We start from the raw sequence: 21,218 nt of genomic DNA on the forward strand, positions 1-21,218 counted from the left end.
AACATTTTTAAAAGGGAGTTATCATCTTATTTGATAAAATACTGCAAGTGTGACAAAAATAATCCAGGTTTTTTTTTTTCTTTTTTTGCATGTCAGCAGTGACATGACTAGAAAACAACATGGTAGTTTCGTGACAGTGACAAAACAACATGCGTGTGATCAGGTGCTACATTTCCCACGCCCCCCCCCCCCTCTCCCAACATAGCCTTTTTTAGTAAATATGAGGGTCCGCTGATGTATAAAACCCCCCCTTGCCAAAGGCCAGTGTGACTACTGCTACGAGGTGAGTATGAAAACGATGCTACGTTTTTACCTTTTTAGACCAAAACCCTAACAGAATCTCTACTGTACAGCTTGGAGAAAAAAGATGGCCGCCATGCAGGTTATTTCCGTGATGCTTCTGTCCGTCCTGGCAGCAAACGCTCAGGTCATCATGCCGGGAAGGTGCCCCAAACCCGCCGTTCAGGAGGACTTTGACACTGCTAGGGTGAGTAGGACTTTGCTGTTTTTAAGACGGCTAATGTGAGAAGGAATTCACCGCATGTGGGTTTGAATGACAGTATCTGGGGAAGTGGTACGAAATCCAGAGGGTGCCTCAGCCCTTCCAAAAAGGGCAGTGTGGTACTGCCACCTACAGCTTGAAGAACCTTGGAGTTGTTGGTGTCCTCAACAGGGAGCTGCTGTGAGTGTCAAAGACTAAAAAATGCTTAGTATGCTAATGTAAGCATGCTAACACCAAACATGACAGAGCTAAATGTTCAACTCAACACCCCAGTTCTAACCCTAGTCCTAAAACCAGCCCTAATTCCAACTCAAACCTTAGTTCTAACCCTTGTCCTTACCCAAACCCTAGTCCTAGCACCAACTCTTAATTCCAACTCAAACCCCAGTTCTAACCCAAACCCTAGTCCTAAAACCACCCTTTAATTCAAATTCAAACCCTAGTTCTAACCCTAAGCCAAGCCCTTACTCAAACCCTAGTCCTAAAACCAACCCTAATTCCAACTCAAACCTTAGTTCTAACTCTAACCTAGTCCTTACCAAAACCCTAATCACAACACCAACCCCGATGCCTGCTCAAACCCGAGTTCTAGCCCTAACCCAAGTCCTTACCCAAACCCTAGTCCTAAAACCAACCCTAATTCCAACTCAAACCCCAGTTCTAACCCTAGTCCTAAAACCAACCCTAATTCCAACTGAAACACTAGTTCTAACCCTAACCCAAGTTCTTACCCAAGCTCTAGTCCTAAAACCAACCCTAATTCCAACTCAAACCTTAGTTTTAACTCTAACCTAGTCCTTACCAAAACCCTAATCACAACACCAACCCCGATGCCTGCTCAAACCCTAGTTCTAATCCTAACCCAAGTCCTTACTCTAACCTTAGTCCTAAAACCAACCCTAATTCCAACTCAAACCCCAGTTCTAACCCTAGTCCTAAAACCAACCCTAATTCCAACTCAAACACTAGTTCTAACCCTAACCCAAGTTCTTACCCAGGCCTAGTCCTAAAACCAACCCTAATTCCAACTCAAACCCCAGTTCTAACCCTAACCGTAGTCCTAAAACCATGCTTAATTCAGACTCAAACCCCAGACTAACCCTAAAACCAACCCTAATTCCAAATCAAACCCCAGTTCTAACCCTAACCATAGTCCTAAAACCATGCTTAATTCAGACTCAAACCCCAGACTAACCCTAAAACCAACCCTAATTCCAAATCAAACCCCAGTTCTACCCCTAACTGTAGTCCTAAAACCACCACTAATTCCAACTCAAACCTTAGTTCTAACTCTAATCCTAGTCCTTACCTAAACCCTAGTCCTAACACCAACCCCAATGCCTACTCAAACCCGAGTTCTAACACTAAACCAAGTCCTTACCCAAACCCTTAATTCCCGTAATTCCAACTCAAACCCTAGTTCTAACCCAAAAACAAGTCCATACCTAACCCTAGTCCTAAAACCACCCCTAATTCAAATTCAAACCATAGTTCTAACCCTAACCCTAGTCCTTACCCAAACCCTAGTCCGAACACCAACCCCAATTGCTACTCAAACTCTAGTTCAATCCTTAGACATTACCCAAATCCTAGTCCTAAAACAAACACTTTCAATTCCAACTCAAGCCCAAACCTTAGTTCTAACCATAGTCCTACTCCTAGCCTTAAACATAGTCCTTACCAAAACCTTAGTCCTAACACCAAACCCCTAATTCCACCTCAACCCAAACTTTGGTCTAGTCCTAAGCTTAGCCTGAACTTAAACTAGAAGGAAAACAATGCTCCAGGCTTTTCATGGTTTCTGTTTTGTGTCTAAAGTGCTGATGGGCGCATCAACGCAATAAGCGGGTCCGCCACAGCCAAAGACCCCCTGGAGCCCGCCAAGCTGCAGGTGTCCTTTTTTGAGGGTGAGGTGAAAATACGTACCAGGAAGTAAAACAAACACGTCATATCGTAGCTTCGGTTGAACATGTGTCTCAATGCCCCCCCATCCCCCAACCCAGACTCCCCCCCTGGGCCTTACTGGGTCCTGGCGACAGACTACGACAACTACGCTCTGGTCTACAGCTGCACGGACCTCGCCGTGGTCCACTTTGACTCCGTTTGGATCCTGAGTAGGAGGCCTGTGCTGGCTGAGGAGACCTTGGAGGAGCTGCACAGCACTTTGACCTCCATCGGTGTCCGAGTGGACAAGATGATCAGAACCAATCAGGACGCAGCTTACTGCAAACCCATGAATGACCACTTTGGTGTTTGATGCTTGTGTGTCTTCATGTAAATGTGGTCCGGTGCTACAGAAACTGAGTCGGAGTCAGACAGGAAGTGATGTCAGAGCTTCGGAGTTGGGTTTTAACTCGCCGTGGCTGCAACAGGAGTGTTTTTCTGTTGTGAGATCATTCAAAGCCGCAATAAAAGTTTGGTGCTTGTGTGTCTAAAAAGGAATTGGTCTCATTTGCTGGATGCATCTGATGAAACACCCAATTAGCGGGTACCTCATAAGTCAGGGGTCTCAAACTCAATTTACTTGGGGGGCCACTGGAGATCAGGTCTGGGTGAGACTGGGCCGCATAAGGTTTTCAAAAAAAAAACAACCCAAAAAACGCATTTATTAAAAACAAAAAAAATTCAAATTTTCTACAATAAAAGCTCTGATAAAACATTCCACTGTACTCAAATATCTTACTTTTTATTTTTCTACATTTTCCTTTAAACTTAAATAGCCCAAAACTTACCACTTCCACACGGATAGGGAGGATAACTATTAACAGTTATTTAACCTTTAACATGAACATTAATCAAACATAATCATTTTTTTCTGGGTACATGATACCATACAGCATCCATATCAAACTAACATTAAACTTTCATATCAAGGCGGGGGCCTCAAAGTAGTGTCCTGCGGGCCACATTTGGCTCTCGGGCCGCGTGTTTGAGACCCCTGCTTTAATGGGAATGAGTAGCCTTTTCCACTACCTTTAATTAAGTGTTGCCAGACTGCTTGGCTTTGCCCTCGGCAGAAGCCAGGCCACAGATACTCTGAGGGTTCTGCAAAAAAAAAACTTACCACTTCCACACGGATAGGGAGGATAACTATTAACAGTTATTTAACCTTTAACATGAACATTAATCAAACGTAATAATTTTTTTTGCGGGCCGCACTAACATTAAACTTTCATATCAAGGCTGGGGCCTCAAAGTAGTGTCCTGCGGGCCACATTCGGCCCGCGGGCCGCATGTTTGAGACCCCTGTCATAAGTCATCAAAAACTCCGTAAAAGTGAGAAAGAGTTGCATCATGGAGGATTAAAACTACATTCCCGGTTGTCTGACGATGGCAAAATCAATTAAAGCTCTTTATGCAAAGTGGATTTGCAGAAATAATCATAATGCTGAGACAGAAAGTCAAGAAGATAAGAAGATAAGACCATGCTGTTTTGCTGCGTGTTAGCAAGATGCTATTTAGGGCAGGAGAAGAAGAACAATCGGGTGTTTTATAAAGTGTCACCCATGATTCCAATTATCGCTAATCGTTGACTTCAAGTCTGAAATAAAGCAGGGGGGTTGCACACAGACGTCCATTGATGACGCCATTGAGGCGCCACTGTGGTTCGGACCCGGCGCTCTGCAGCATCACGACGTTACCTCTGAGGTAAGAAAATAATATTTTTTTTCACTTTAACAGCTAAATAACATTCATTTATTTATGTTCATACTCATAGTTTTAATTTTTTCATGGAAAATATGGGATTTAGTGGTACTATAGAGTCATTTATACAAACTTTTTCCCTCATAATTGAACATGCAAAATAATAAAGAAATACAATCAATTTCTTAGTTCAGTAAAAATAATTAAATGTAAAAATTAAATGTAATTAAAAAACATTGTTTATCAATTTTAATTAAATAATATTCATTAATTGAAATCCTTGACGTGTTTATGGTTTAGAAAAAAAAATGGTACACCTTTGCAGTAAATTACCAAACATTTTCTACTTTTCAATTTTTTTTATAATTTAATTCATTATAGAAACGTATTATAATTATTATAATAATAATAATTTTAGTTTAATAGTTTTAAATGTTAAAAGAATTTTCTGGAATTTTGCTGCTCCATAAGAGTACTACAAATGATTGAATTTTTATGTAATTTTTTGGTCGAGTGGTTAGCGCGCAGACCTCACAGCGAGGAGACCAGGGTTCAATTCCACCCTCGGCCATCTCTGTGTGGAGTTTGCATGTTCTCCCCGTGCATGCGTGGGTTTTCTCCGGGTACTCCGGTTTCCTCCCACATTCCAAAAACATGCTAGGTTAATTAGCGACTCCAAATTGTCCATAGGTATGAATGTGAGTGTGAATGGTTGTTTGTCTATATGTGCCCTGTGATTGGCTGGCCACCAGTCCAGGATGTACCCCGCCTCTCGCCCCAAGAAGACAGCTGGGATAGGCTCCAGCACCCCTCCCGCGACTCTGGTCGGATTTTGTTGATGAAGAACATAGTCTACGTTTTGCTTCTCAAAACAATATGCGTTCAAAAGAGTAATATACAGATTAGCATATTCAGTGATATTCATGTTTTACAGGCACTGAAGGCCAGTCTGAAAATGAAGCCGTCTTTCGCATTGGTGGCGTTCATCATCCCTCTGATCAGAGCTCAGGTGCCCCACTGGGGGGCGTGTCCAGAACCAAGCGTTCAGGCCTCCTTCGACCTCAAACAGGTGGAGCAGCTTTTTTTTAATGTTCAAAGTATTGTGGATGAACTAAAACCACCCCTAATTCCAAGTCAAACCCTAGTTCTAACCCTAACCCAAGTTCATGCCCAAATCCTAGTCCTAAAACCAACCCTAATTCCAACTCAAACCCCAGTTCAAACCCTAGTCCTAAAACCACCCCTAATTCCAACTCAAATCCTAGTTCTAACCGTAACCCAAGTTCATGCCCAAAACCCTAGTCCTAAAACCACCCCTAATTCCAACTCAAACCTTAGTTCTAACGTAACCCTAGTCTTTACCCAAACCCTAGTTCAAACACCAACCCAATACCTATTCAAACCCTAGTTCTAACCCTAGTCCTAAAACCACCCCTAATTCCAACTCAAATCCTAGTTCTAATCCTAACCCTAATTCATACCCAAAACCTGAGTCCTAAATCCAACCCTAATTCCAACTCAAATCCTAGTTCTAATCCTAACCCTAATTCATACCCAAAACCTGAGTCCTAAATCCAACCCTAATTCCAACTCAAACCCTAGTTCTAACCGCAACCTTAGTCTTTACCCAAACCCTAGTCCGAACACCAACCCTAATTCCAACTCAAACCCCAGTTCTAACCCGTCCTAAAACCACCCCTAATTCCAACTCAAACCCTAGTTCTAATCCTAACCCTAATTCATACTCAAAACCTAGTTCTAACCGTAATCCTAGTCTTTACCCAAACCCTAGTCCAAACACTAACCCTAATTCCAACTCAAACCCTAGTTCTAACCCTAGTCCTAAAACCACCCCTAATTCCAACTCAAATCCTAGTTCTAATCCTAACCCTAATTCATACCCAAACCTTAGTCCTAAAACCAACCCTAATTCCAACTCAAATCCTAGTTCTAATCCTAACCCTAATTCATACCCAAACCTTAGTCTTAAAACCAACCCTAGTTCTAACCCTAGTCTTTACCCAAACCCTAGTCCGAACACCAACCCCAATTCCTATTCAAACCCTAGTTCTATCCTTAGACATTACCCAAATCCTAGTCCTAAAACAAACACTTCCAATTCCAACTCAAGCCCAAACCCTAGTTCTAACCATAGTCCTACTCCTAGCCTTAAACATAGTCCTTACCAAAACCTTAGTCCTAACACCAAACCCTAATTCCACCTCAACCCAAACTTTGGTCTAGTCAGTACATTTCTAGGTGTTAACATGCTAATGTTAGCATGTTGATATTGCTAGCATGCTAACACTTAGCATTTGGTCTTTAGCCTAGCCCGAACTTTAAAATTATTGTTATTTTCTTGGGTTTCGTCGCAGTTCATGGGGAGGTGGTTTGAAATCGGAAGACTGCCGACTCAGTTTGAGAAGGGTCGCTGCATCGAGACTAACTTCACTTTCAGGGCGGACAACTCCATCAGAGTGGTCAGCTCGGAAATACTGTGAGTCCTGTTTGCATCGTTGGTGTAAATTTTTTTTTTAAAAAGTCATGATTGCAGGGCGGACATTTTTTTTTTGCAATTGTCTTGCACAGAAAAGGAGAGCTGAGGAAGATAGAAGGATATGGCGTCATCGAGGATCCGAAGAATCCCGCCAAGCTTGCAATAAGCTACTCTTATGGTGAGACTTATCACGTTCTTATTTTGTTTCCTTACTTTTATTATTTTGTCTTTATTTGTTATGCAACAGTGCTGCCATATTCGCCCTACTGGATCCTCTCCACCGATTATGTAAACATGGCCGTCATCTACTCCTGCACTGACGTCCTGAGACTCTTCCACCTGGACTTTGCTTGGATCTTGAGCCGCACACGTACCCTGCCGGAGTCGGCCATCGACAAAGCCAGGGAGACGTTTGCCAACAACAACATTGACGTGATCCGCATGATGGCCACCAAGCAGGATGCATGTGATAAAAGTGATGACCAGCAATGGAAAAAGAAGGCCTGAAAATTAGTGCTATAATTACAAACAGCAGAAATGACAGTATGTCTCAAATTATATATCTGTGGAGCAAAATTATCTTTAAAAATACTCTTAACACCTTGAATATATACAGTTGTACTGCCATTCTTAATATAGAAGTTATATTGTTGTAAAATCACATATTTACAGCATAAAGCTTTGAATTAAAAATATACCGATTAATATGATGTCCCCATTTTACTTTAATCAAGAGATTTAATGTTTTAATGCAACAAGGATGGAATTTACCGTAAATTGGAGAGGAACTATGTATGCTTACAGTCGAGTTTCCGGTCGGGTTTATTTTCACTAGGCACCACAAGAAACAAACTCTCGTGGCTGGTGCCGTGGTGTCTTTCCTTCAAATCTTTGACGACATTTTGCTAAATGACTTAATAAATTATAGTGGTGGCACTTATGACGCCGAACTCGACCGCCATGAAGCCTGCAGTGGATGAGATGTTTCCGGAAAAAGTGGGTCCTTACGTTGATCTGGATGAGGTATATTAGCCTGTTAGCTCATGCATTCAGCTTGGCGTTACTTTATAAACAGCCATCCACTAGCTGGAGTATTTTGTCCATAATGGACGTCGAATAGTGTAATAATGTAAAGTAGATGGATTTACTACATGTTATGACTCGTAAGAAAGATTGTGTTTTAGTTGTCCTGGCCGCCATCTTGTTTGTTTATCGGAGAATGCGTGTGCCAGATTCGCTTCCGGAGTATTTCAAAATTAAAGTACATAACATCCAGTTTAGCGATGCACGAAACAGTTTGCTAGTTGGTAGTAGTCTATTTCAGGAAGGAGAGGTTTCTTACGTTGATGGGGACGAGGTAGATTAGCTTGTTAGCTAGCCAGCAGGCTCGTGCATTCAGCTTGGCGTTACTTTATTAACAGTCATCCACTAGCTGGAGTATTTTGTCCATAATGGGCGTCGAAGAGTGTAATAATGCAAAGTAGAGGGCTATTACTACATGTTATGACTCGTGAGAAGGATTGTGTTTTAGTTGTCTTGGTCGCCATCTTGTTTGTTTATCGGAGAATGCGTGTGCCGCATTCGCTTCCGGAGTATTTCAAAATTAAAGTACATAACATCCAGTTTAGCGATGCACGAAACAGTTGGTAGTAATCTATTTCCGGAAGGAGAGGGTCCTTACGTTGATTTGGACGAGGTAGATTAGCTTGTTAGCTAGCCATCGGGCTCATGCAGTCAGTTTGGCGTTGCTTTATAAACAGTCATCCACTAGCTGGAGTATTTTATCCATAATGGACGCCGAAGAGTGTAATAATGTAATGTAGATGGTTATTACTACACTTTATGACTCATAAGAAGGGTTGTGTTTTAGTTGTCCCGGTCGCCATCTTGTTTGTTTATCGAGGAATGCGCGTTCCACAATAGTTTCCGGAGTATTTCAAAATTAAAGTCCAATATATCCTGTATAGCGATGCACGAAACAGTTGCTAGTTGGTAGTAGTTTATTTGTATGTTTTTTTTAGTTCAGGTTGGTTGGATATTTTTGTTAAGTAATAGTGTTTGTGGCGCAATATTGTATGTTTGACGTGCATGACTAAAATACAGTATCGGATGTAGGCTCTTTGCGCTATGCTGGTGTGTCTAACTTGTACATTTTATTGTCTGACAGGCTGGGGGAAGCACAGGATTGCTGATGGACCTGGTTGCCACAGAAAAGGCAGTTCATGCAGACGTTTTTAATGGTAAAACTTTTTTTGTGAGAAATATGCAAAACTAAATGGACAATTTGTGTCACATTTGGGCTAGAGATGTGTGGCCAGGTTGGGAAGAATCAGTTCAAGAATCAACTATCTAACACTTTGAAGTGGAAATTTATGCATTGAATCTGCCATGTTGTACCATTTTCTTACCAATTAATGGAGTAGCATGCATTTCTACATGAATGAAATCTCTTTGAGTGGTCTCTGCAAGACATAAATCCTAAATGAGCCTCATGCAAGGCACATCCGGTGTTTGATGTAGCGCACGCCTCGGGACAGAGATCATGCTAGTTTGGAGGAGGCGGAGGAGGATACAAGGAATGTTTTCCGTGGGCTGGTAAAGAGATTCCCTGCTGTGGTGTACCAGCAGCGCTTTCATGGCCTGGAGGTAGAAAGACATCACATGCTCTACGAGAGGCAAACGTCCCCCCAATGAAAATTTTGGAATGTGATTTTGGCTGGTTAGCCACTCCTGGGAAGGTTCGCCGCTGTTCCATGTTTTGGCCATTTGTGAATAATGGCTCTCACTGTGGGGTGGCTGGAGTCCCAAAGTTTTAGAAATGGCTTTATAGCCTTTTACACGCGGATAGATCTCAATTAATGTCAGTTATGTTTTAAGGGGATTGGGGGGGCGGGGGGTGGGTGGGTGCATATCACTTTTCCAATCACTTTTCCACACAGGGCCATATAGTTTTGGATTTTTTTCTCCCTCAATCATAAAAAGTTTAATTGAAAAACATTAGCATTTTGTGTTGTTGTGTTTGTCATTGACTAATATTTCCATTTTTTTGATGATCTGAAACATTCAAGTGTGACATGTTTGTGTTTTAACACTAAGGCCTTGCAGGAGTTTCAAAACATTGTTTCAACAGTTATGACACACAACACAAGACTTTGTGTCACCAGGCAAGGCTGGAAGCTTTCATTTGGGCTCCAAACATTTGTTTTTCTTTGAGAGATTTCCATGGGAAAATGATGATGATGACAGTTTTTAAGTGGCACTTTGGGCTTTGTTATTTAGTCCCAACTAGCCTGTTGCCTCATCGGGCTGCAGAAGAAGTTGACGCAAGATGTAACTAGAAAAGCAGTCGGAGTGCATTCTTCCACCGAGTGCTATAGTTCCGCCATATTGGTATTTACATGCATAAATATTAGACCTACATTTATTTTATCTACATTTTTACACTCCATGACAATGAAAACATACAATGGAAGGCTTTAAATGACTTAAAGAATGCTAATGTTAGCATGCTAACATCTAGCATACTAATGCTATATGTTTATATTAGTGTATTTCGTTGGCAATTTCACTGCTGTGTTATTGCGCAATGACTAAAGGAATTCTATCTATCTATAAATATGTTAGCATGCTAACATTAATGTGCCAGGTGTTAGCATGCTGATGTTAGCATGTCAACATTGCTGGCATGCATCAGAGTGCTAACACTTGGTAGGTGTTAACATGCTGATGTTAGCATGTTAACATCAGCATGCTAACACCTACCAAGTGTTAGCACGCTGATGTTATCATGTTAACATTGCTAGCATGCTAACATCAGCATGCTAACACCTACCAAGTGTTAGCATGCTGATGTTAGCATGTTAACACCTAGCATGAAAGTGGTAAATGTATGTTTGTATGTTTATATTCATGAAAATTAAAAAAAAAATCATATTAGCTTGCTAAGAAATGCTAAGACAACATAATAGTGTCTACCTATGAAAATGGGCAAAAAATACTATTATCCTAATGTTAGCATGCTAGCATTACTAAGATGCCAATGTTGTTATAACAATGTCTTATATAAGATGTTATTCATTCATTCATTCATTTTCTACCGCTTTTTCCTCACGAGGGTCGCGGGGGGTGCTGGAGCCTATCCCAGCTGTCTTCGGGCGAGAGGCGGGGTACACCCTGGACTGGTGGCCAGCCAATCACAGGGCACATATAGACAAACAACCATTCACACTCACATTCATACCTATGGACAATTTGGAGTCACCAATTAACCTAGCATGTTTTTGGAATGTGGGAGGAAAACCGGAGTACCCGGAGAAAACCCACGCATGCACGGGGAGAACATGCTAACTCCACACAGAGATGGCCGAGGGTGGAATTGAACCCTGGTCTCCTAGCTGTGAGGTCTGTGCACTAACCACTAGACTTATAAGATGTTATAACATATTAAAAGAACACTTAACACTATCATGCTAGGTGTTAGCATGCTAGCAATGTCAACATGCTAACATTACCGTGACCAAAACAAGTGCTCTGACCATTTTTTGAGGCATTGTGTGCACAAATGCTGAAAATTCTCCTATTAATGTGAAAGAATCCTTTAAAAAATTCCCGGATCCAGGCTGTGATCCGGATCACCCCCAAAATCGAATCAGTTGTTTTTCTTGTTCTTTTCCGAGTTATTTTGAACCGAAAGAAAGAGAAACATAAGCAAAGTGAGCGCTCCCCACCGCACATCATGAATGTAAAGAGCAGTAAATCATTGAGACAGTTTTTTGGGGGCGGACAGAAGAAGAGCTCGGCTGTGTTGCATTTTGTTCCTGCATGTTCATACGCTTAACGCTGTTGACCTCTGACCTGGTGAAGCGACAAGTGCATTCCAAGATGCTTTTACTTTGAACAGCCAGCACGTGGTACTAACATAATAATACTTTTTGGTCCTTTCAGAGTCGTGGTAGATACTGCACTAAGCCTATATTGAAGTATTTCATGCATGAGTTTGTGTTTTTGCAGACTTTGAGGAGCTGTTTGATGACGATGACATCATCTGATCCTCCGAGCGACAAGGATTATGATGATGATATTACTCCGACCTCCCACCCCACACATACTGACATTTTTGTTCCCTTGTGGAAAAGCAAAGCTGCCATTTTGCCGACGTCTAATGACATACAATTTCCTTTCATAGTCGTCCTCCTTTTGAAACTTCCTCCAAACGGTGCTCCAGATGTCGTGAAATTCTTAAGATCCCGAAGATTCTTCCATCCGCGCTTGGAGCCGGTATGACCGTGGTGTGTCGGGGAGGCCCGTGGCCTGGATTGCAGGTTTGTGAGCGCACAGCAACACCTGTCAGGTGTGTAATTATACATACCGTGTATAAACACGCTGGAGATGACATGTGACCATTGGCCACTTTATGGATGTTCATAGCTAGCTGGTGATTTCATATCTGGTGTCTTCACATCATTCCATGCAGGTTTAAATCCCTGAGGGTGTTTATGAAGACCTACAGAAAAAAAAACTCTAGTCACAGATCCTCTCTATGACAGGAACACTCTTGTCAAAGATCCTCTATTTGACAGCAGTGTCTTTAAGGCTGTCTTTAAAGACTTGTCACATAAAACACTAGTCATAGATCCTCTATATGACAGGAGCTGGGGCACCAAAAATAGATTAACTGTTTTTAACAATATCTTTTTTCATCTCAGAATTCCTGGTAGCACTCTAAACAAACATCTCCATGACAAAAGCACTGTTTATGAGGACCTACTGCAAAAAAAAAAACATGTCAAAGATCCTCTCTTTCACAGCAGCGCGCTACTGTTTTTGCAGAAAAACTCATCGAAGATCCTCTATATGAGAAGAGCACTGCTGTTTGACGGAGATTGAAAAAACCCTCATCAAAAATCCTTTATATAACAAGAGTACTGCCATTTTTAAGAGCCCATCCATCCATCCATCCATCTAACCACCCACCCATCCATCCATCCATCCATCCATCCATCCATCCATCCATCCATCCATCCATCTAACCACCCACCCACCCATCAATCCAACCACCCATCCATCCATCCATCTATCCATCCATCCACCCACCCACCCATCCATCCATCATCTATCCATCCACCCATCCATCATCTATCCATCCATCCATCCATCCATTCATTGAACCACCCACCCACCCCTCCATCCATCCACCCACCCACCCACCCATCCATCCATCCATCTAACCACCCATCCACCCATCCAACCACCCACCCACCCATCCATCCATCCACCCATTCATCCATCCACCCATTCATCCATCCACCCATTCATCCATCCACCCATCCATCCATCTATCCATCCATCCATCGAACCACCCACCCATCCATCCACCCACCCATCCATCCATCCATCCATCCATCCATCCATCCATCCATCCATCCATCCATCCATCCATCCATCCATCCATCTAACCACCCACCCACCCATCGATCCAACCACCCATCCATCCACCCACCCATCCATCCATCATCTATCCATCCATCCATCCATCCATCCATCCATCCATCGAACCACCCACCCACCCATCCATCCATCCATCCATCTAACCACCCACCCATCGATCCATCCACCCACCCAACCACCCACCCACCCATCCACCCATTCATCCATCCACCCATTCATCCATCCACCCATCCATCCATCTAGCCATCCATCCATCGAACCACCCACCCACCCCTCCATCCACCCATCCATCATCCATCCATCCACCCACCCATCCATCCATCCATCCATCCATCCATCCATCCATCCATCCATCCATCCATCCATCCATCCATCCATCAATCCACCCATCCACCCACCCATAAATAAATAGTGCCAAAGATCCTGTATTTGAACACAGCAATTTACTGTATTTAAGGACCCACTGCAAAAACTGTAGTCAAAGATCTTCTATTTGACAAGTGTATGCTACGTGGCATTCCAAGCAGGCCCTCATGGCTCAACTTTTTATCAGCTATTTGCTTCATTAGCGTCTCCTCGTTAGGAGGTCTGCTCCCACTACTGACTCCAGCTTGGCGTGGCGGCGCTTGAAGGAAAATAAAAAATGCTGCACGCAATCTTTGATGATCAAATATGTGATCGCTAACAGGACATCACACATTTTATGGTACTCCGGTTTCCTCCCACGTTCCAAAAACATGCTAGGTTAATTAGCGACTCCAAATTGTCCATAGGTATGAATGTGAGTGTGAATGGTTGTTTGTCTATATGTGCCCTGTGATTGGCTGTTAAATCATAACATAGAGAATACAAGACATCATAGTCATTAACTGATTCATTTTAAGGGCTGCACGGTGGTCGAGTGGTAAAAAAAACACAAAAAGCCATCTTGTTAGTGCCCCCCTCCCTCCATGTGGGACTCTAATGACGGCCCTCCCCTTGATGGGAGGGACCAGAACCAACCCCGCCGTCCGTACGCCGTGTCTATTTGGTTTTTAATGATCGAGGGGAGGGGGCTCCTTAAAAATGTGTCCCTGCCTGCCTGCCTGCCCCATAGAGGTGCAGGGACCCGAGTGCGGAGATCCACAGCACATCAGCACCACAGCCGGTAAGACTCAGTGCCGTTGTTCGAATCTCACTTTGACATGTTTCAGCTGTCTGATTGTTTCCGAACTCATCATCTCCGTAATCCCTGAAAAGTCTAAAAATAGCCTGTCCCCAATCCTCTCAGTGTTTATCATCAATGGATGCTGATATTGAAAGTACATTTATAGCAACAGGATTAACACCTGGATTTTGCTCCTTTTGCACAGGAAGCACCCGCAGACGTGAACATGGCATCACGTACCGTCCTCCACGCCGGACTCCTTCTGGCCATGGTTTTGTTACCAGGTAAAATTCCCTTTTTGTAGGATTTCATGACCAGAAAAGGCCTATGATTGTAAAAAGTAGCGGTGAGGTTGGGAATATTGATGGGATGGGGGTGAACTTCCGGCTCAGCTATCTCGATCCGGTATAGTAACCGCATTACCGATCCGCCTGTCGACCTCACGCTCCAACCTTTCCTCACTCGTGAACAAGACCCTGAGATACTTGAAGTTCTCCACAAGGAACAGGATCTCATTCCCAATCCGGAGGTAGCACTACATCCTTTTCCGACTGAGAACTACGGCCTCGCATTTGGAGGTGCCGAGTCTCATCCCGGAAGCTTCACTCTCGGCTAAAAACAGTCCCGGTAGACGCTAAAGGATCAGGAGATCCTAAAGCCCCCGAATAGGGTACTGGATCTGATACTGGGTGAAATTCAGGTATTGGTATCGTGATACCAATCTGATACCAGTATATATGTTGTGTCAAAAAAAGTAGTGTACAGTATTTTAAATCATAACTGATTCATTTTAGGGGCTGCACGGTGGACGAGTGGTTAGCGCATAGACCTCAAAGCTAGGAAACCCGAGTTCAATTCCACCCTCGGCCATCTCTGTGTGGAGTTTGCATGTTCTCCCCGTGCATGCGTGGGTTTTCTCCGGGTACACCGGTTTCCTCCCACATTCCAAAAAAAACATGCTAGGTTAATTAGCGACTCCGAATTGTCCATAGGTATGAATGTGAGTGTGAATGGTTGTTTGTCTATATGTGCCCTGTGATTGGCTGGCCACCAGTCCAGTATTTTAAATCACAACATAGAGAATACAAGACATCATAGTCATGAACTGATTCATTTTAAGGGCTGCACGGTGGACGAGTGGTTAGCACATAGACCTCACACCTAGGAGACCCGAGTTCAATTCCACCCCCGGCCATCTGTGTGTGGGTTTCTATGGTACTACGGTTTTCTCCCATATTCCAAAAACATGCTAACATACATGAAACATGCTAGCAAAACATGCTAGGTTAATTAGCGACTCCAAATTGTCCATAGGTATGAATGTGAGTGTGAATGGTTGTTTGTCTATATGTGCCCTGTGATTGGCTGGCCACCAGTCCAGGGTGTACCCCGCCTCTTGCCCAAAGACAGCTGGGATAGGCTCCAGCACCCCCCCTTGCGACCCTTGTGAGGAAAAGCGGTAGAAAATGAATGAATGAACGTGGCACGGTGGGTGAGTGGTTAGCGCGCAGACCTCACAGCTAGGAGACCAGGGTTCAATTCCACCCTCGGCCATCTCATGCACACAAACACGCCTGTGATTTCTTTTGCTTTTACAGCAAAGCAGTAATTAGTTGGTGGGGGGGGCACGCTTTGTAGTTTTTACAGGTCAAGGAAGCCCCCAGTACTTTCATAAACATACAGCTACGTATTGGAAATCTGGAAAAAAAAATGCTGCTTAAAAGCACAATCAAGGCGAGGCAGGGTTAATTTGCAGGATGCCGCCTGGGCCGGGGCGCCAGAGTCCCGGCACCTGCCGTGTTCTGCCCCCCGGGGGGGGGGCTTTTTATTTGAAGGGGCTCAGCGTTTTTGTCTTTTCCCGACGTTGATGGCAAGAGCAACATCTGGTCCTTGTCAGTGAATGTTCCTGTTGCCGCTAATGTGGCTCCTGTTTGGATTTTACAGAATTCCTGGGGGCCGTCCCGCTCCAGCAACACAAGGAGGCGGAAGGTGAGGACCCGGGATGCCACAATGGGGATTTTTTTTTTTGAAAAAAAAAATTATGAAAAAACGTTCAAATGTACAGTATATTTTTAAAATTGTTGTAATTTGACAAATATTTATAAGCAAAACGTAATTTATGTATTTACAATCAATTCCTTTAAAATTCTATTTAAAAATATATAATAAAAATATTTAAAAATAATAAAAACAGTAAAAAAAATTGAAAATTTGATAATTGATTCAAATAAAACAAAAAAACTTTCAACTGTACAGTATATTTTAAAAATTGTTGTAATTTGACAAATATTAATACACAAAACTTAATTTATGTATTTACAATCAATACATTAAAAAGTCTATTTAAAAATATACAATAAAAATATTTAAAAATAAAAACAGTAAAAAAAAGAAAATTAGATAATTAATTCAAATAAAACTAAAAAAAACTTTCAAATGTACAGTATATTTTAACAATTGTTGTAATTTGACAAATATTAATACTCAAAACTTAATTTATGTATTTACAGTCAATACATTAAATAATCTATTAAAAATATACATTAAACATTTATTTAAAAATAATAAAATTATGTAATTAATTCAAATAAAACTTAAAAAATTCAGGTAAATGAAATAATCAAAATTTACAAATTTAAAAAATACAAGCAAGTAAATATTACAGTTACAGTATTAAATAGGAAAACCGTTTCATTAAATATATATATTTTTAAATCTATTAAAAAGTACAACTACAAAATAATGAATTAAATTGAAAAAATCTGTAAAGTCAATAAAACAATAAAATCTAAATCTCTAAACCTCTAAAACAAAATACAAGTAAAGCAATTTTTTAAATCTGAAAAAATACAAGTAAAATAATTAAATGTCAAAAATTAACAAGAAAATTAATTATTTTAAATCTGTGTGAAAAATCCAAGTGAATTAAATAATTAATTACATTTTGTAAAATTGAATTAAATAAACACAATTAAATCAAATACATTAGATTTTTTACTACAAGATGAAAGGGACTGCTTGCAACAGTTACAAGGCGGCTCTAGGGGGCGCTAACTGCCAGCATTACATCCCACCCTCCTTCCTTCCTGCCCTCAGCAGCATTAGTTATGTTGTCAGCTAATGATAACCATTTAGCTAGGTTTGGCTACTAGCGTTAGCCATCATTGAGACTAGCAGGACTTGTTGATCAGGATGTGTTGGTGTGTGCAGGCTCCGACGATGTGAAGGCCCAGGTGATGTCCAACCTGAAGAAGCTGGTGCGCCACAGGAGGAACGTGCCCGTCATGGCCGTGCCTCAGTTCAAACGCCTTCCTGACTTCTGGGGCTGGTACAAGTACTTCATGGACTCCCACAACCAGGAGGGCGTGAGTCCAATTTTGGTTTGCTAGTAAATGCTGATAGTCGCAGAAATTGCAACGCACTCTGGAAACTCATCGATTGGAACCTGAAGGCTCTCAAAACATCTACTTTTCTACTCATACCTTTTATTTTGAGGGGAATCTGGTCTGGAAAAGCAACAAACATCTTCATCAGGGATGGGAAATGTCCGTCCCACAGTCTATATGTGGCCCATTGTGTTGTTTCTAACATTTACAATACACTCATCCTTTGAAATAAGCTTTTTAACATTATTAGAGCGCTCTAGACATGAAATAACACCCCTATAGTCACCATTAACCAATATAGTAGATATAATCAAAGAAAATAAGACATTTAAGACATAGAAAACATGTTTACCACCTCCTAAATACACTTTTAAACATTATTAGAGCCCTCAAGTCATGAAGTAACACCCCTACAGTCACCACTAACCAATATAGTAGATATAATCAAAGAAAATAAGACACTTAAGACATAGAAAACCAGTTTACTGCCTCCTAAATACACTTTTAAACATTATTAGAGCCCTCTAGTCATGAAATAACACCCCTATAGTCACCATTAACCAATATAGTAGATATAATCAAATAAAATAAGACATTTAAGACATAGAAAACCAGTTTACTGCCTCCTAAATACACTTTTAAACATTATTAGAGCCCTCTAGTCATGAAATAACACCCCTATAGTCACCATTAACCAATATAGTAGATATAATCAAATAAAATAAGACATTTAAGACATAGAAAACCAGTTTACCACCTCCTAAATACACTTTTAAACATTATTAGAGCCCTCTTGTCATGAAATAACACCCGTATAATCACCATTAACCAATATAGTAGATATGATCAAAGAAAGTAAGACATTCAAGACATAGAAAACCAGTTTACTACCTCCAAAATAAGCTTTGTGTCACTTTACACTCATATTACCCAATAAAGTAGACATAATAAGAGAAAATAAGATATATGAGACATTAAAAAAACCTTATTAGAGCCCTCTAGACATGAAATAACACCCCTATAGTCACCTTTACACTCAAATTACCCAATAAAGTAGACATAATAAGAGAAAATAAGACATATGAGACATAAAAAAACCTTATTAGAGCCCTCTAGACATGAAATAACACCCCTATAGTCACCTTTACACTCAAATTACCCAATAAAGTAGACATAATAAGAGAAAATAAGACATATGAGACATAAAAAAACCTTATTAGAGCCCTGTAGACATGTAATTATTAGAGAAATTTAAGCATGAAAAAACACCCCTATAGTCACACTCCTATTACCCAATATAGTAGACATAATAAGACAAAATAAGACATATGAGACATTAAAAAAACTTGTTAAAGCCCTGTAGACATGTAATTATTAGAGAAATTTAAGCATGAAATAACACCCCTATAGTCACACTGCTATTACCCAATAAAGTAGACATAATAAGACAAAATAAGACAGATGAGACATAAAAAAAACCTTATTAAAAACTGTATTAAAGCCCTGTAGACATGTAATTATTAGAAAAATTTTAGCATGAAATAACACCCCGATAGTCACACTCTTATTACCCAATATAGTAGACATAATAGGAGAAAATAAGACATCTGAGACATAAATAAGACCATAGACTCAGTATTGTATTTATTTTGCTGTTTTTTTCCCCCCTGCCTTATTTTTTACTTCCACTGGAGGGCGCACTGCCAACACAACTGTGCAGTCATTTGCTTTTTTTAAAACATGCATATTTATGTTATATGCTTAACATGACATATAAAAAAATCGAATTACATAATAAAACATTATTATCAATAATAATATTATTAATTATTATTAATATTTCAAAAATCATCACTTTTAGGTTGAGGATTTGGACCGTCTCTACATGGCGTACCTGCAAAACAAGCACAGGTCAGAGGAGGGCCCCACCTTCAACCACTACCTCAAACACCTGAGCGAAATCTACAAGGCCTGCGCCGACTCCGACGACCCAGAATGCATTGCAGAGTCCACCAGTAAGCCCAAAGCTGCTGTGGTGATGCCCGCCCCCATCAAGTCTGCCGCCGTCAGAATGTGCAACCCCTACATCGACCCCTACTGCCTCTTCCCTCTGGCACCCAAGGCCGCCGCCCCCAAGCCCGAGCCCGCTCCGGCCAAAGCGCCCGCCCCGATACTGCCCATGCCGATGAAAAGCCCCAGCGGGTTCTACTACTACGCCCCCGTTCTTGAGTCCTTCCTGAGCCACGAGCAGAAATCTGAGCTGCTGAGGATCTGCAACCATGATGACGTCGAGTGTCTCCAGTACCACTTAAGGGCGGCGTACGGCTACCGCCCTGCGACCGGACCCGCTCCTTCCTACAGTGCCCTCGGATGTGACCCCAACGACCCTTACTGCATGCCGTTAATGATGCAGAAATCCCCCGCTGGTTTCTACCACCACCTCTACCCCGGCTGTGACCCCGCAGTGGACCCCTTCTGTGTGGGCAACGTAGCCGCCCAAAGTGCCAACTCTGGGGCGCCACAAGAGCAGCACTGCAACCCCCTCTTTGATGCAGGCTGCAACCCCCTGACCGCCACCAAGCTGTCCAGCCTCACTAAGCCCGTGATGGAGTACGCCCCCAAGGGCCAGCCAGCACACGTCGCCGCTCCCCTGGCTTGCGACCCCCGCTACGATCCGTACTGCATACTGGCGGCTGCCGCCGCCCTACGCAAGACCCAGGCGCAGTTCCCGGAGCACCAGGTCTGAATTTGACGCCCTGCTTGTTTTTGACTAATAACCATTTTTACTTCTTCTTCGTTGGTTTGTGAAATTTTTTGAATGATTTTGTTGTTGCTTTGCTGTCTTTAACGCTTCTGCTTTGAACAAAAACCACCAATCAATCAATCAATCAATCAATCAATCAATCAACCAGGTCCGCTCCAAGCTGGGCATCCGCGGCAAGACCAAGGAGGGCTATGACTGCTATGTGCACTATGACAAAGACTGCACGCCGTTGGAGTCTCACGCCAAGGCCGACACCCAGCCCCTCTGCCACCCGTATGACCCCAACTGTGCCAAGTTCACCGCGCCCCCAGCCATGCGAGCCCAGACAGCCGGCACGGGTGGCATTATCTTCCCGGACCCCGACTGCGACCCTGAATTTGACTACAACTGTCGCCTGCGTCGCGCCGGTACCGTTGAGAAAGCGGTGCACGAGCCCGCTAAGAAGTCCACGAAATCCGGAATCCGCTTTGAGGACTTCCTGCGAGGCGTCATGAGCCAGCATAAATCCATGTAGAAAACCAGAATCCTAGAATACTCCCCCGCCACCTGAAGCTACTTTTTTGGACTAGCTGTTATTGTTAGCAGCAGTGCAGGTAAACCATGTGACAGTTCTCGAGTGAATGTGTTTGTTTTTGTTGTGTGGACACGCAAACAGCCAAAGTGTATTTAAGGTCGTTTTCCGCCTCCCATCGCTTCTTTTATGTAGATTGGTTGACGTTCTTAAAGAAATAAACATTTGAAAAATAACAAAAGAAGTTACTCATTTCTCTCAAGTGCCACATGTTGGCGACCATGTACCCTTTTAAGGCTGACGGCCAACGGGGAAGAAA

General features: G+C 42.2%; 3 protein-coding genes across 7 annotated transcripts; all 3 read left to right on the top strand.

Annotated features, from left to right (window-relative positions):
• Window positions 1-212: 212 nt before the first annotated feature.
• apoda.2 (apolipoprotein Da, duplicate 2) lies at window positions 213-2,933 on the top strand. The gene is made up of 5 exons (XM_058069163.2): window positions 213-283; window positions 354-487; window positions 561-682; window positions 2,321-2,409; window positions 2,506-2,933. The coding sequence occupies exons 2-5, from the start codon at window positions 368-370 to the stop codon at window positions 2,757-2,759; spliced, it is 585 nt and encodes a 194-aa protein (XP_057925146.2). The 5' UTR covers window positions 213-283; window positions 354-367; the 3' UTR covers window positions 2,760-2,933.
• A 1,072-nt stretch (window positions 2,934-4,005) lies between these two features.
• apoda.1 (apolipoprotein Da, duplicate 1) lies at window positions 4,006-7,364 on the top strand. Its single transcript, XM_058069164.2, has 5 exons — window positions 4,006-4,150; window positions 5,082-5,216; window positions 6,523-6,644; window positions 6,737-6,822; window positions 6,892-7,364. The coding sequence occupies exons 2-5, from the start codon at window positions 5,103-5,105 to the stop codon at window positions 7,149-7,151; spliced, it is 582 nt and encodes a 193-aa protein (XP_057925147.2). The 5' UTR covers window positions 4,006-4,150; window positions 5,082-5,102; the 3' UTR covers window positions 7,152-7,364.
• A 123-nt stretch (window positions 7,365-7,487) lies between these two features.
• Window positions 7,488-21,152, top strand: LOC131126518 (COP9 signalosome complex subunit 9). Of its 5 annotated transcripts, none has more exons than XM_078791361.1 (8): window positions 7,488-7,667; window positions 8,812-8,884; window positions 11,655-11,965; window positions 14,444-14,522; window positions 16,183-16,227; window positions 17,449-17,603; window positions 19,486-20,364; window positions 20,537-21,152. In XM_078791361.1, the coding sequence occupies exons 3-8, from the start codon at window positions 11,924-11,926 to the stop codon at window positions 20,900-20,902; spliced, it is 1,566 nt and encodes a 521-aa protein (XP_078647487.1). In that variant the 5' UTR covers window positions 7,488-7,667; window positions 8,812-8,884; window positions 11,655-11,923; the 3' UTR covers window positions 20,903-21,152. The 5 variants fall into 5 exon arrangements, with proteins under 5 accessions (XP_078647487.1, XP_078647488.1, XP_078647490.1 ...); XM_078791362.1 differs by having other exon boundaries at window positions 11,830-11,965; XM_078791363.1 differs by lacking the exon at window positions 7,488-7,667 and adding an exon at window positions 8,450-8,728 and having other exon boundaries at window positions 11,830-11,965.
• The last annotated feature ends 66 nt before the right edge of the window (window positions 21,153-21,218 follow it).

The sequence above is a fragment of the Doryrhamphus excisus genome, linkage group LG6 (genome assembly GCF_037039965.1).
Source record: "Doryrhamphus excisus strain RoL-2023G ecotype Guam linkage group LG6, RoL_Dexc_Guam_v1.1, whole genome shotgun sequence".
NCBI classification, from domain to species: Eukaryota; Metazoa; Chordata; class Actinopteri; order Syngnathiformes; family Syngnathidae; genus Doryrhamphus; species Doryrhamphus excisus.